The 13,628-nt window shown below is 31.3% G+C and overlaps 2 protein-coding genes across 2 annotated transcripts in view; both read right to left on the bottom strand.

Annotated features, from left to right (window-relative positions):
• The window catches only part of LOC110024939 (succinate--CoA ligase [ADP-forming] subunit beta, mitochondrial), a gene marked incomplete in the record, with an annotated part of 8,388 nt that extends 1,881 nt beyond the window's left edge, over positions 1-6,507 (bottom strand). The window contains 2 exon segments of the mRNA XM_020725136.1: positions 5,950-6,116; positions 6,502-6,507. Of these exon segments, the coding sequence (XP_020580795.1) occupies positions 5,950-6,116; positions 6,502-6,507 (173 nt within the window).
• A 737-nt stretch (positions 6,508-7,244) lies between these two features.
• The window catches only part of LOC110024947 (succinate--CoA ligase [ADP-forming] subunit beta, mitochondrial-like), a 15,387-nt gene continuing 9,003 nt past the window's right edge, over positions 7,245-13,628 (bottom strand). The window contains exons 5-7 of the mRNA XM_020725145.1: positions 11,097-11,174; positions 7,557-7,631; positions 7,245-7,466 (exon numbers count right to left, since the gene is read on the bottom strand). Coding sequence (XP_020580804.1) covers positions 7,260-7,466; positions 7,557-7,631; positions 11,097-11,174 — 360 coding nt within the window. The 3' untranslated portion in view covers positions 7,245-7,259. The remainder of the gene's footprint in view (positions 7,467-7,556; positions 7,632-11,096; positions 11,175-13,628) is intronic.

Here is a 13,628-nt window from a genome sequence, read left to right as displayed (position 1 = left end):
TTTTCATGATGGTGCTGTTGTTAGTGATGATAGTGGAGGTGTTGATGGTATAGTGAAGATAGTTGTGGTGATGATGCAGTGCTACGATGGTGATAGTGTTGGCGCAGGCAATGATGATGAAATGTTGATAGATATGGTGGTGGTGGTTGTGATACGGTGGTGGTAGATAGTTAATGTACGGTGCTGATGATATGGTGTGGTGTTGTAGATGTTTTTGTTTCTTACTTTTTTCTATCTCTCAAAAATTTATATTGTTTAGTTTTTTGCATGCTAGTTGTCATAACGGACAAGGCAAAGAAATTGATTCACATGCTACCTGAGATAAAGAGATGACGTTAATATTCTGTGAGCTGTGTTAAGGTGGTCAGATTGAGAAATTAGCCAACAACCTATTTTAACAAGGTTGGCATAATATAATAAAAAAGTTTAAAGAAAACATAAGAAGAGAATACGATATAATGCAATTTAAAAACAAATGAGATAAGTTTAAAAAGGACTTAAAAAATGGAAAGAGCTAAAGCGAGAGAGGATCCACACGCTTGGATTGCAATGCTATAAAGCGACCCATCAATGCTTCTGAAAAATGGTAGACCAGAGAGATTGGATGTGAGAATATTTGAAACGAAACTCATTTAAGTTTTTTTAAATTTTCACTGATCAATTTAAGTATTAATTGATTTGTAGGTCGTGTCAGCTGTAAAAAAAAATTCAAGTTTAGTGACATTGACCCTGAGTTTGAAGATAAGTTTGACAGTATGTTTGGTGGAGCGGTAGTCACCGATGATCAAGCATGGGCACCAAGCGAGAGGGCACGAACGCAAATCTAAGCATTTAGAAGTAGAGCAATCTATTGGGTCTAATGAGTGTTCCAACCCCAACCTAAATGAAGTAGGATCTACTAGCTTTCATTTTAAGTTTTCATTGATTTGTAGGTCCTGTCAGCTGTGAAAAAGTTCAAGTTTAGTGGCAAACCCTGAGTTTGAAGATAAGTTTGACTTTAAGTTCGGCGGAGTGGCGGCCACCGATGATCAAGCATGGGCACCAAGCAAGAGAGCACGAAGGCAAATCCAAGCATTTAGAAGTGGAGCAATCCGTTGGGTCTAATGAGGGGTCCAACCCCAACCAAAATGAAATAGGATCTACTAATCGATCCAAACGTCCAAGGGTAGAGAAAAAGAAAAAAGATGTTGCAGCTTTCATTATAAGTCAAATCTCCCAATTAGTGGCTTTATGCACCAGGAGCTTAGCGGACCATATGCGTCCTCCATTTAACAGGTTATGAGAATTCTAAAAGATACTCCAAAAATTGATGAGAACATATTGTTTTACATGTTCTCCATGAAATAGTTAAGAATACCCGACTAGAATAGTTTTTATGTCAATGAAACCAGAAAATATGATTAATTACTTGTGCTATTACTATAACAATCGTGATGCGTGAATTTCATTTTAATTGATGAACCTCTTTAAGTGAGAATTTAACCGTGGGCATTATCTATGCTACTTGCATTATGTTTGGATTTTTTTTATTTAATTAAAACATCTTTAATGCATTTCTTTACGTTTAATACAGTTCTTTCTAATTTAGTGTTATTGGTATGTGTTAGCTGAATAAATAATGAATATCACGGATAGAGAAAGACGCAAGAGAAAAATTACAATTGTAGTATGTTTAATGTACAAATATGACAACTCGTATGCTGCTCACTCTCCTTGCATGCATCTACGTATATAGGCAACAAGTGAGTATGAGAATTACTCATGGGTAACCTCACAAGATTTAACATGTTTCATATAACACATCATATTTTTATTGATCTATTAGAAGAATTGCACATAAAACATGGACTTTATGGCTCATCCATGATGACTTCAAGAGAGGTGTTAGACATAACCCTCTATATTACAAAATGAGTCCATGTGGCATGGAGCGATTCTAGCACTCATCTGAAATAATCAATAGATATTTCTCAGTTGGGTTAAATGCTCTGATTAGCTTATCATTAAAAGCCATCGTACTCGAAAATCTCACATTCCTAAGCACAACAGTACATACTTCACAAGATCATATTTTAAGGTAGTTTCATGTGTTCATCTTTTCCTAAATTTACTCGAGCACAATATCTCTAACACCTTTGATAAATATTTTAGATTTGTTTTGGAACGATTGATAGAACACATATAGATGCACGTCTACCCAACAGTAAAAAGATTGCATACGTTAAACGATGTAGTTCACCAACAAAAAATGTGATTGTTGAATGTGATTTTAATAAGTTCTTCACATTTGTAATGGTTGGATAGGAATGCAATGCAACGACAGCCATATTTTCAATTTTGCTACACGAACTCAAAGTATAAATTTTCGAAGCCAGCTCCAGGTTAACTTGAATATGAACAAATGAAATATTAATATCTTGTGCAATACTGATGATTAATATTACAACAAAAAAATATTATTTGGTTGACGTTGAATATTTGTTACATATAAAGTATCTCAAACCCTTTCCTGATACCAAATATCACATTCCTGATTTCGAAAGAACTAACAATGTCACTCGAAACAAGAAATAGATATTTAACAAGAGATACTCTTATGCGGTGCATTGAAAGGATATTTGGAATTTGGAAAGAAAAATGGGTCATACCGCGGGATATGTCGTCACATCTGTTTCTAAATAAGTGCAGATTGTGGTCACCATAATGACTCTCAACAATTTTATTCGGCGGTATCCTTCGCGCAATGACATTGACTTCAATAGGGCTGGTGAATCCTGTTGAAGCATATGAGTATCGTCTAGGACAATCTGTATCACATATTGAAAGTGATTTGCCTGAGATTTGCACCCAGGATGGAGAAGATGCAAGAGAGATGATAGAGTTGAGAGAGCGAATTACAAATGACATCATTGGTGGCTGAATGGAATGATTCTGTCTTTTTAGTGCTACTTTATTTGCAATGCATTGTGAAACGTTTACTATTTATTGTATCAATGTTTTATGCAATGATGTATATTTTGAATCTCAATTTTATTTTCGATTCGTTTGCATGTATTATTTCCTATTTGGATAGTCGATGAGACAACTGTGGATATAATATGCAATCTAAATTTTTATTACATGTTTTATTTTGGGTTCTGAAGGTCTATGATGTGATATTTGACCTTAAGATTTCTTTTTTCAGTCCTATGGCTGTTGAGATTCTTTTGAATGGTTTTTTTTTGTGATATGCATATGTGACACATTCGAGCTCGATATTACATGGTATAAAGACAACCCATAATTCTTTCTTTTTATAATGTTTGTTGTCTTCTTGTAGTGACAAATTCATTGATTTATATTATGCTCTTTGAGATCTCATTATTTCATAAAACTTTAAATAGATTATTTCTACTATTATTTTTCATTAATGTAGCATCTAAGGGTTTGTGTTTTGTTATTTTAAACTCTTTAGAAAAGATGAGCTCGAAGACTTCCAATACCTCCAGAGCATTATACTACTACTATGAACTACAATATTTCCTGCTTACTTTAAGACAATCACATAACTACGGGAGATAGTTTTACAGGTGTTCAAGAAGAATAACAGAAAGTTGTGACTTCTTAAGGTGGGCGGATGAGTTGGATTTGGAATAATATTTTTTTATTTTTTATATATCAAATATATATATTTCGGTTCATTGAAAACTGAACCATTCAACCTGAATTAAAAGTTGGTTTGATTGGTTCAGTTTTGTCGTAATTTTGTTTAGTTTGATAGTTTGATTTATGGATTTTGGTTCAAATCGTTTTGCACAATTTTAAAATTGATCCATCTAAACCGATCAAATGCACACCCCTAATCTTGTGACACAAACCAAGTGTTTTTTAGAAATAATATTATCATATTATTATATATTATTTCAATAATTTTTTTTTAATTTTGATTGTCCTGTTGCCCACTATTTTTGTGAAATGTCTATTTTTACTTTGTAATGTTAGAAATAAATATTTGCTTTCAAGTATGAAATGTGCTAGTAGGATTAATTTTGTTATAAAAAATATTATAGCGCAGAGACAAAAATGTTATTTGTTCAAAAACAACTACAACATAGTTGTTTTAAAACTGCAAAAACAAACAAACAGTTAGCTTCTCCGCAACAACTTCCTGCAGCAGCCCAAAACAGACTACTAAGAATCTGTTTGGGGCAGCTACAGCTGTTTGAAGAAGCAGTCGTGAAACTGATAAAGAAGAAGTTTAAAAAACTTCAATGGTTGTAAGATTTTTTTTTTTTTTTTGAAAAAATAAGACCGCAGTTTTCTAGCAGTCACCGCAGATAGTCAGGTCTTGTAGAAAAAATACAGCTTTTGTCTCAATTTTTTTTAGAACACAGGCAAAATGCAATTTTGCCAAACAAGAAAAATTGTGGTGCGACACAACGCCTCCACTGCACCGCCGCCCCAAACACATACTAAATCTCTGTGACATTCTATTATCACAGAGTGCTCAACAAATATTTCTCCATCTATCCAAATTCAACCCTTAGTTATATCCGCTCAATACCTTCATTCTTTTACATGCCAAATACAAAATACTTTAACTTATCATATCCAAATGCTAATTATTTTCTAATAATATTAGTTGCGGGTCTATTGAAGGTAAATAAAGATGGTGTAGCTCCAGTGGCGGAAAATATTAGAGAGAGTTGTCTTAAATAGATTGTTCACATTAAATGTCGACCATCTGATGATCCGGTTTAGGAGAGTAGATGCTTTAGATTCGACTTATGTTAGGAAAAACAGAGGTAGACCTAAAAAGACGATCAATAGGATGAAATGATCTTAATCTATTATAATTAAATGAAAATATGACATTCAATAGGATGAAATCAATAAAAAGGATTCATGTTGTCGACCCTAATTAGTGGGATAAAGGCTTTTTGTTGTTGTATTAATTATGATATTGTCATATCCACTCAATTTTTGAATTAAAATATTCCTAAGAATAATTTTAATTATAAGGAATAGCTATGAGGTAAACAATTTGATGGAAAGTAAGGTAGAGGTGTAATTGAGGCAAGCTAGCTCGCGAACCAGCTCGAGCACGGCTCGATAAGTGGCTCGTGAGCTTAGCTTGATGAGCGAATGATTTGCCTTGTTAGCTTGTGAGCAGGCTCTTTTAAGAAAATAATAATATAACATGTATTCAAAATATATTAAATTTCAAGACTTTATTTTTAAATTATTTAAAATATTAAAAAAATAATATTCTATAAATTATATCATCTTATTAATAATTATTTATCATCTAATTGCTCATTATATTTATCATTTTATTATAACAATAGTTTAAATTAATATTATTTTCTATCTGTTATAATAAACAATTCTGCTCAAACTCATGGACTTAAGCTCAAGCCGAGGGTAACTCGAGCTTGACTCATCTCGTTTACACCCCTAAAGTAAGGTACCATATCTCATCATACTTAAAAAAAAAAGAATTTAGTTGATAGTCATTTAACTTTAATTTGAAAGGAATCTGCCAAAGTAGAAGGCCAAAAAATGGAGCTAATAACTACCACGCTCTTTTTAGAGGCAGAGGCAACTATAACTTCATCATTACTTTCTGTTCAGATATTTATAAGGGGCATTTACATAACCACCCAATTGTTATCTATTTATATATCTAATACCTAAACCTTACTTTTTAGATTTATATCATTCAAATCTTCACATCACAAAATACCACTATTTTAACTTTTAAAAGTGAAATACACCTTTTCATGCATAGGTAAGGTGGTCTTCTGAAGCATTGAAGCTTAGGTGTTAGATATGTAAATACATAGGAATTGAGTGGTATGTACGTAAATTTCCCTATTTATAAACATGTATATTAGAAATAGGATAAATTTCTATAATCGTGTTATATAAACCACTAAATTAAATACTAGTGCTGGAAGAAAAATTTACACCTGGCCTTCTGAAGCATTCCCCCCAACATCTAGAAAATTGGCAGGTGTACCGCCATGTAATTTTATTATGTCCATAGTAGCCATTGCCAATCCTGCACCATTAACCATGCATCCAATTTCTCCATCCAATCCAATGTAGTTTAGATCAGCTTTCCCAGCAGCAACCTAAGGAAAAAGCACAAGAAAAATGATCAACAGTCTATCTCGAACACAACAGAAAAGCATACTTTAAAAAAAAGAAGATTTACATAAATACCAGTCAATTCCTATCTATTTACAAGTCTAAAACCTAAACTTTAATTTTTACACACATACCAACTTACCTTAACTATGCATGAAGAGGTGTATTTCACCTTTTAAAAGTTAAAAGGTTGCATTTTTTATATGATATGAAAGATTTGGGTGGCATATATCTTTGGGTGGCATATATGTTAAAAGACAAAGTTTAGGTGTTAGATATGTAAATACATAGGAATTTGGTGGTATGGTTGCAAATGCACCTAACTTTTGTTGTAGTTAATCTTCTTTTCCATAAGTATTTTACACACACTTCCATTCCTTGCTCTGATTTTCCTTGCAATTGTTCTATTGTTTGTGTTGAATTTACCCCTAATGAAAAATTTTAGAGATCAAGTTAAAAAAGTAGATGCTTTAGATTCAACACATGTTAAGAAAGACACAGATAGACCTAAAAGGACTTGACATATTATAAAAAAATGATCTTAATATATAAAAATGGGCCGCCAATTTTCTGTGAAAAAAAAAAAAAAACGGGTTAGCCTTATAGCTCTATGCAAAAATTAATCCATAAAACAACACTTGAATATTACAAATTATTGTCAATGTGCATCATATTAAACGAAGCAGGCACTGCTATATTTGCTTTCTGAGAACTAGAATAATGGGAATAATTCTCCAAGATAAGAATAGATAATTAACGTGAATTAATCTATAAAATAAAGAATATCATACTTGCTACTATTCCTTTTAAAGCATCCACTACTACAGTGGTAATGAATTATTTAATTAAGGTGAAAATTAAGAGAGTTTATATGTTCAGTAGAAAAACTACATTTATTCCTTCATGAGTAAATGAGCAAAATGTCAAAATAATCCCCCGCCTATTTACATCAGGTCATTTTAATCCCAAGGTATATAAAAGTGCCAAATTATTTCCCATATTATTTTAATCAGGGCTAAAATAGTTCTCCTTGGTACTATTTTACCTCATATTAAAAGAGTGAGACTTAATTTAACACTTTTATAAACTCTATGACTAAAATGGGCCCTCATGCAAGGAGTCAGAGACTATTTTAACACTTCCATCATAAATAAATTGTGTAGCTTATTTAGAAAAAAAACCTCCAATAAGGTGCAATCACACTTGCAAAAAAGTTCATAAAGCTGCTTCACTTGCTCAATTGAAGCATTCCTATCAGCCACCTTAGGTGCAAGACCATCGACGACTTTAGCAGCGTCTTCGTCCGTGATTCCTTTGAAAACATCAATAGGAACCTATATGAAGCAAGAAGTGACATAATGGAATGTGAAATAGTAGAAATCTCCAAAATAAGGATCAAAATAAACCAAGATTGTTATGATAACCTTAACAATCATATCCGGAAACTTCTCTGCGAGGTCTTCTATGCTCGTTCCTCCCTTTCGACAAGCTATAATAAGCTGCAAAGAATGAGAAAGAATAGAAATTTTCAGATCAAATTAAAAACAACAAAAAATGAATACGAACATACAAGCAAGAAATTGAAAGCAATGAAAATGACAAACGAACAAAAATGGATTAACATGAGCAATAATTTAACTGATACGATACTCTTTGCACAATGACAATTGAATCATTTATTGATACCTATTTGCAAATATAGAACAATGGAGTATAGCTAAAAGTTTCCAAGAACCATACCAAATAGCAAATAATGCGGCAAGTGTTGTATTTCAAAAAGAAAAAAACACACACAATCAGTCACATGAAATAATGTAGGATTGCTTTAATATATATGAAGGTAAACTAAAGACAATTAAGAATGAAAATTTAATCATGACATAAAATAATTAGATTTACAAAATATATTAATATGATTATAGCAATATATAAAACTCGGACAAAATGATAAAATTTGGAGCCTAATGTCACCGACAAAAAGTTCTACATCGGCTAAGTGTAGGGCCAAAGAGCAATATTAAGTTCTGGGCTGCCCACCTCTTTAAAGAGTTCTTTTGGGAGGTGATAAGTGGTATCAGAGCAGATTACTGCCTGCCAGGTTTGCAGACTCTCCATGGTCCAGTGGGACCCTCAGAGGAGCCGATTATTGGGTGGAGGAGAATGTCACCGACAAAAAGTCTCACATCGGCTATGTGTAGGGCGAAAGAGCAGTATTTAAGTCTGGGGCTGCCCACCTTTCTAAAGAGCTCTGTTGGGAGGTGACACTAAGCTCAGAAACATTAAAAAGAATTAGTTTATAGATCCTATATTCATCCCTATCCAACCTCGTGAACCTGAAAATTATCATCAACTTTATAAATCGAAATTGACCGTGTTCATCATTATTTTCTCTTAAAGCATAAACTTACTCGTCACTCTCCATATTTCTATGTTAGATCTAACTATGCGAAGCCTAGAACAAAATCCATTATTCCCCCTGAGATCATCCTTAAAAATGCATTAGATTCTTTCATATACGTCACTTGCTCTCACAAAATTAATCCAGTTAAAACAACTAGAAAGTCAGTCATTAAACTACACTAACAAAATAGTGCATATTATATAAACTATTTGATATCGAGTATAACACACATAGAATGTGCCATTTGGCTTGTCTTACTTTTCTTTGTCGATGGTACAAAAGATATCGCATGCTATACTATGAGCTATAGCACATGCTAATTTGTACCACAGACAAATATGACTGGCACATAATTAAATATTAGGGAGGTTTACATAGATAGCACACAATTCCTACGTGTTTACATATCATGGCACTCAAATTTTTAATGTCGCATAAAAATAACACTCTTGCCACTTTGTAAAGATGAAATACTACTTTTCATGCACAAGTTTAAAGAACCAAAGTGCTATATATATAAATATAAAAGTTTCTGAGATACACATATACATAAGAATTGTATGCTACATTTGTGAATTTCCCCAAATATTACTAGATGGCCTTCTCATATAATGCATTTTTACATCTCTTGAAAACAAGCATGTTCCAAGCATGTCTCATAATCCCTTTAATCGATAGGGTGTTAATTTCTCAGTTTCACCATTTTATATCCGTTGGCCATAACAACTAGCCAAAAAATGCAGACTGCTTTTTATGATATAACGCATAGATGAAATATATCAAAAGCTGAAATGAACTCGAATAAATCAACTCTTTATGTAGAATCAAGTTCTATCAGATGAAATGATTCATAAAAAATCTAAATAACGAGTCAGCTCATTTCATTGGCAGGCAAATAAAATAAATGACATGAAATATATTCTTTCTAGCAAACGGGCACATCACTACTCTCAACATATCCCATAGAATAAAAATGCTTTTAGGTTTACTCGGACAATATTTGCTTTATACTCATCATGTGAAACAAGAAAAAAATCTCTAGGTATCTAAACACCACATAAATTAATGAAATCAAATACAACATGGCTCGAGAAGATATTTCTGCATGTATGGCGCATCACGGACACGGCTCATATCACAACAAAATTGAAAACATAACTAGTTATTATAGTGGAATGAATTGTCTTTAAAAAGAAAACCATTCAAAGAAAATGGCTATAATACCTCTGAACATTCAATTAGGTAATACTAGAACTCAATAAAAATAGTTCATTGTCTTGCTGACAACAATGCGGATTCACCCATATGAATAATGCAAAACATAACCTCCCGAAATTTCAAAAGATGCAAGGAATTGAACACTTCGCACAAGCATTAAACATTCTAAATGTCAACTCTAATGCAAATCTTCTACTCCTGTGACATCTTTGAGCATATATAAGGTCTTGTGGTTCTTACAAAATTAACATTGTAATAGAGCATATGATGCAATTAATAAATTTGTAACATTTGAATGACTATTATCTTTGCATTGAAAAAAGAACATAGATGATCACACAAGTGGAAAGCAAAAGGAAAATTTACATACATACCACACTATTAATTTCTATTTACATATATAACACCTAAAGTTTAATATTTGCATTTATAACACTTTGTGGCATGAAACTATGCATGATAAGGTGTACTGCACTTTTAAAAGTTAGCAGTGATATTTTCGATGTGATATTAAAAAGAACATACGTTATGTATAGACATACTGTGATATTTTCGATGTGATATTAAAAAGAACATAGCAGTGATATTTTCGATGCATGAAACTATGCATGATAATCATCATCATTAGCCTTATAAAACTTTTTAGGATCAACCCACAATTCATGCATTATTCAACAAGGGAATTAGCCAAGCAGCTTTACAATCATTTTCTTATTACTAAAAACAAGGAAATAGTTTCAATCAATGGAAACTATAAGCCACCATGATTAACCTATTTTATACTTCACTTCAGGTGTAGCAGTTCTTACAAATAGAACTAGGATGTTCCAAGCTTTGGAAAGAAAAAAGGAAAAATCAAGCGCTACTGAACATATGTACCAAGCTTCCAATTCTCCTCGCAAATAAAATAAAGGAAGGATTACATACATACCACTCAATTCTTATGTAATTACATATCTAACACCTAAACTTCATTTTTTCCATATACGGCACCGTACATATGCATGAAAAGGTGTATTTCACCTCTTAAAGGTTAAACTAATGGTATTTTTTACATTATATTAAAGATTTGGATGGTATAAAACTATGAATGTAAGAAATAAAGTTTAGGTGGTAGATATGAAAATACATAGGAATAGGGTGGTATGTATTTAAATGCCCCTAAAATAAAAAATAAAAAGTGTACAATTAATAAGCACACAATGTAATTCCTTGTGAATAATACGTACAAAAATGCTTAAGAATTGAACTATGCTTAAGAATTGAACTATGACAATGCAATTACATGTGATAAAAAACAATAAAATGAAAAAAGAGGAAGAAAGCACTAGGTCTCAAAACATACTGGACCAGCACTAGAACGATCGAGGGTAATGGCAAAGTACATCTCATTCACAAGCGATAACTTCTCACACAGGTACACCTGTGAAAGAATGAATTTATATTTTAGAACAAAAAATCAATAGACTTTAATTATCACGTATATTTCAGTCAAGGGTTACAAGAAATTCAAGTATTTAATACAACAGATATGCATGACATTAAAAATTTGATGCAAAAGCACCATGAAAAACAGAGAACTCAAGTTTTAACCACCAAATTTTAACAAGAAAATTCATTGAACAAAATTACTAAAAAAACCTACTTAAACTACTTAAGATAGAAAGGAATTTATGGAGGTTTTCCCAAAAATTATTTTGCAACTTAATTTGATTGTGGTGAGAAGTGGGCTGCAATAATTCCCATAAAAGAAAGTAAGAAAAAGGCATCAATTGCCTGGCGTAAACTGATTTAAGTCGTCTATGTTGGGATAATAAGAGATATAAATAATAATAATAAAAAAAAAACTATTAATGTGAATAAGACTAATGATAAGAGTGATTGTTATTAGCTAATTACTGATGAAACCATTAAAATGTCACTGGTAATCTTGAAATTAAATATTAAGAGAAAAAAATACAGCATTGAAGGGAAAAAAAAGAAAAATTAATACAAGGATATGATAAAAGTATAATTATTATTAGTGACTTGAGTGGACATGTAAATTTTATTACAAAGGGTTTATGAGAGAATTTATGACAAAAATAAAACACAAACACATGCCTTAGGAAGCATGAACACTTGAGGATACTTTCAAATTGGATTTATGAAATCATAAATAGACCTCAGTTTCACTTAAAGGAAAGATAATTTTTTTTTTCTGCAAAGAATAGAAAGTGGTAATAAGAAAAAATTTGACTACATAAAAAATCTTAGTTCTTACAGTTATATTACAAATATAAAACAAAATAATATCAATAGCCTTGTGTCAACTCTCGCCTAGTTGGAGTAGGCATTGAAATACAAAGAAAAAAGTGCAGAGAAATATTTATTGCAAGGAGGTGAAAATTTAAGGGTCAGTTGTCCTTCAATTATTGATTTTTCAGAGCTGCAAGTTGACCTTAAGATTTTGCATTAAAATCGATATCATATAATAGGCATTGCAGTGGAGAACCAAAAAGTTATTAAGAAAAATAAAGCATTTAAAAACAAAAGGTACATTTTAAATTATATTAATTCAAGAAATCTTGTTAAGAAAATTATAAGATTTTGTAAGAAGAGCAAAAAGTAAAAGATAAACTCTCGATGATAAGTATAGCAGAGTGCTAAGGAATAAAAAATATATGCAAATCATAAAAGAAAAAAATAAAATTATAGTTATAGCAAATTAGCTATTACAAGTGAAGTTAACAAGATTTTAGTTGAAAAACATAAATTAAAGAAACATGAGCTTATCAATTTGATAAATTAAATAAGTTTTAAGGATAAAATTCCATATAAAAGTAAAATTAACAAATCATATATTATATTATTGATTAATACAAAAAAAAGGTACAAAAGTATGTTGAGATACATGCAATGATATTATGGTAAAGAAAACAAAGGCTCACAAGAACTACCTCAGTTCAATAGAATAAATTTGATTTAATGCTAAAAATGTCCACTACTTAGATAATTTTACATTAGGAGATTTAAATTGGAGAAATTTAAAACATTAAAGGTCTTCATATGATTTATTAATTTTCATAAGGAAAATGGAGGTAGGAAGGAATTTAAGATTATTAAAATCAAATATGGTAATTGGTATGCAATTTTAGTGGCTGTGAACTTAGTGACTATTATTAGCCAAAATGGCTGAAAGAAAAAGTTGCGCAAGGTTGATATGTTTAAGCAACCAGTATCTATTATATAAACAGGGAATTTTATATAAAATTTTCAATAGTTTGTCCCTTTTATAAAAAAGAGCATAGATTTAAAAATATAGTGTAAACACATCACCAAAGTTTTATATACTTTAGAACAAAGATACTTATACTATAATTAAAACTTTACCGATCATTAACATCAACATGAGGTTGTTATTGTCAACAAGACTTTTTCAATACCGTTGTTAGCTGACTATATTTGCAAGCACGTGAGCACACAGGCATTTGAGCTTGATACCAGTGCAAGCTCTTCTAATCACTAGAGCACTAACTATTATTAAAAGTATGTTTAGACTAGAAAAAAAACTTTAAAAAATAGTTGGATTGCATTAGCGTCAACATTAAGTCCACATATTTTCACATTAAATATAAAGATGCTTACAAACATATTCAAAATAAGATATTTCTTGTCAAATATTTGGAAATAACCCAATTTTGACTTTGAAAATCTGAAATTGTAAGTTAAAACAATGGATTAAATTATAGAAAATAAAATATGCGATCAATAAGCAATTTTAGTGGATGTGAATTTAGTCATTATTAGTCAATATTGCTTTAGGATCAAATGGTACTGGGTTGATAAGTTTATGAAACCAATATATATATATACATATATATATATATCAAGGATA

This window comes from Phalaenopsis equestris, unplaced genomic scaffold (assembly GCF_001263595.1).
Source record: "Phalaenopsis equestris unplaced genomic scaffold, ASM126359v1 Scaffold000281, whole genome shotgun sequence".
NCBI lineage: Eukaryota > Viridiplantae > Streptophyta > Magnoliopsida > Asparagales > Orchidaceae > Phalaenopsis > Phalaenopsis equestris.
This window is presented reverse-complemented; position numbering and strand designations above follow the sequence as displayed.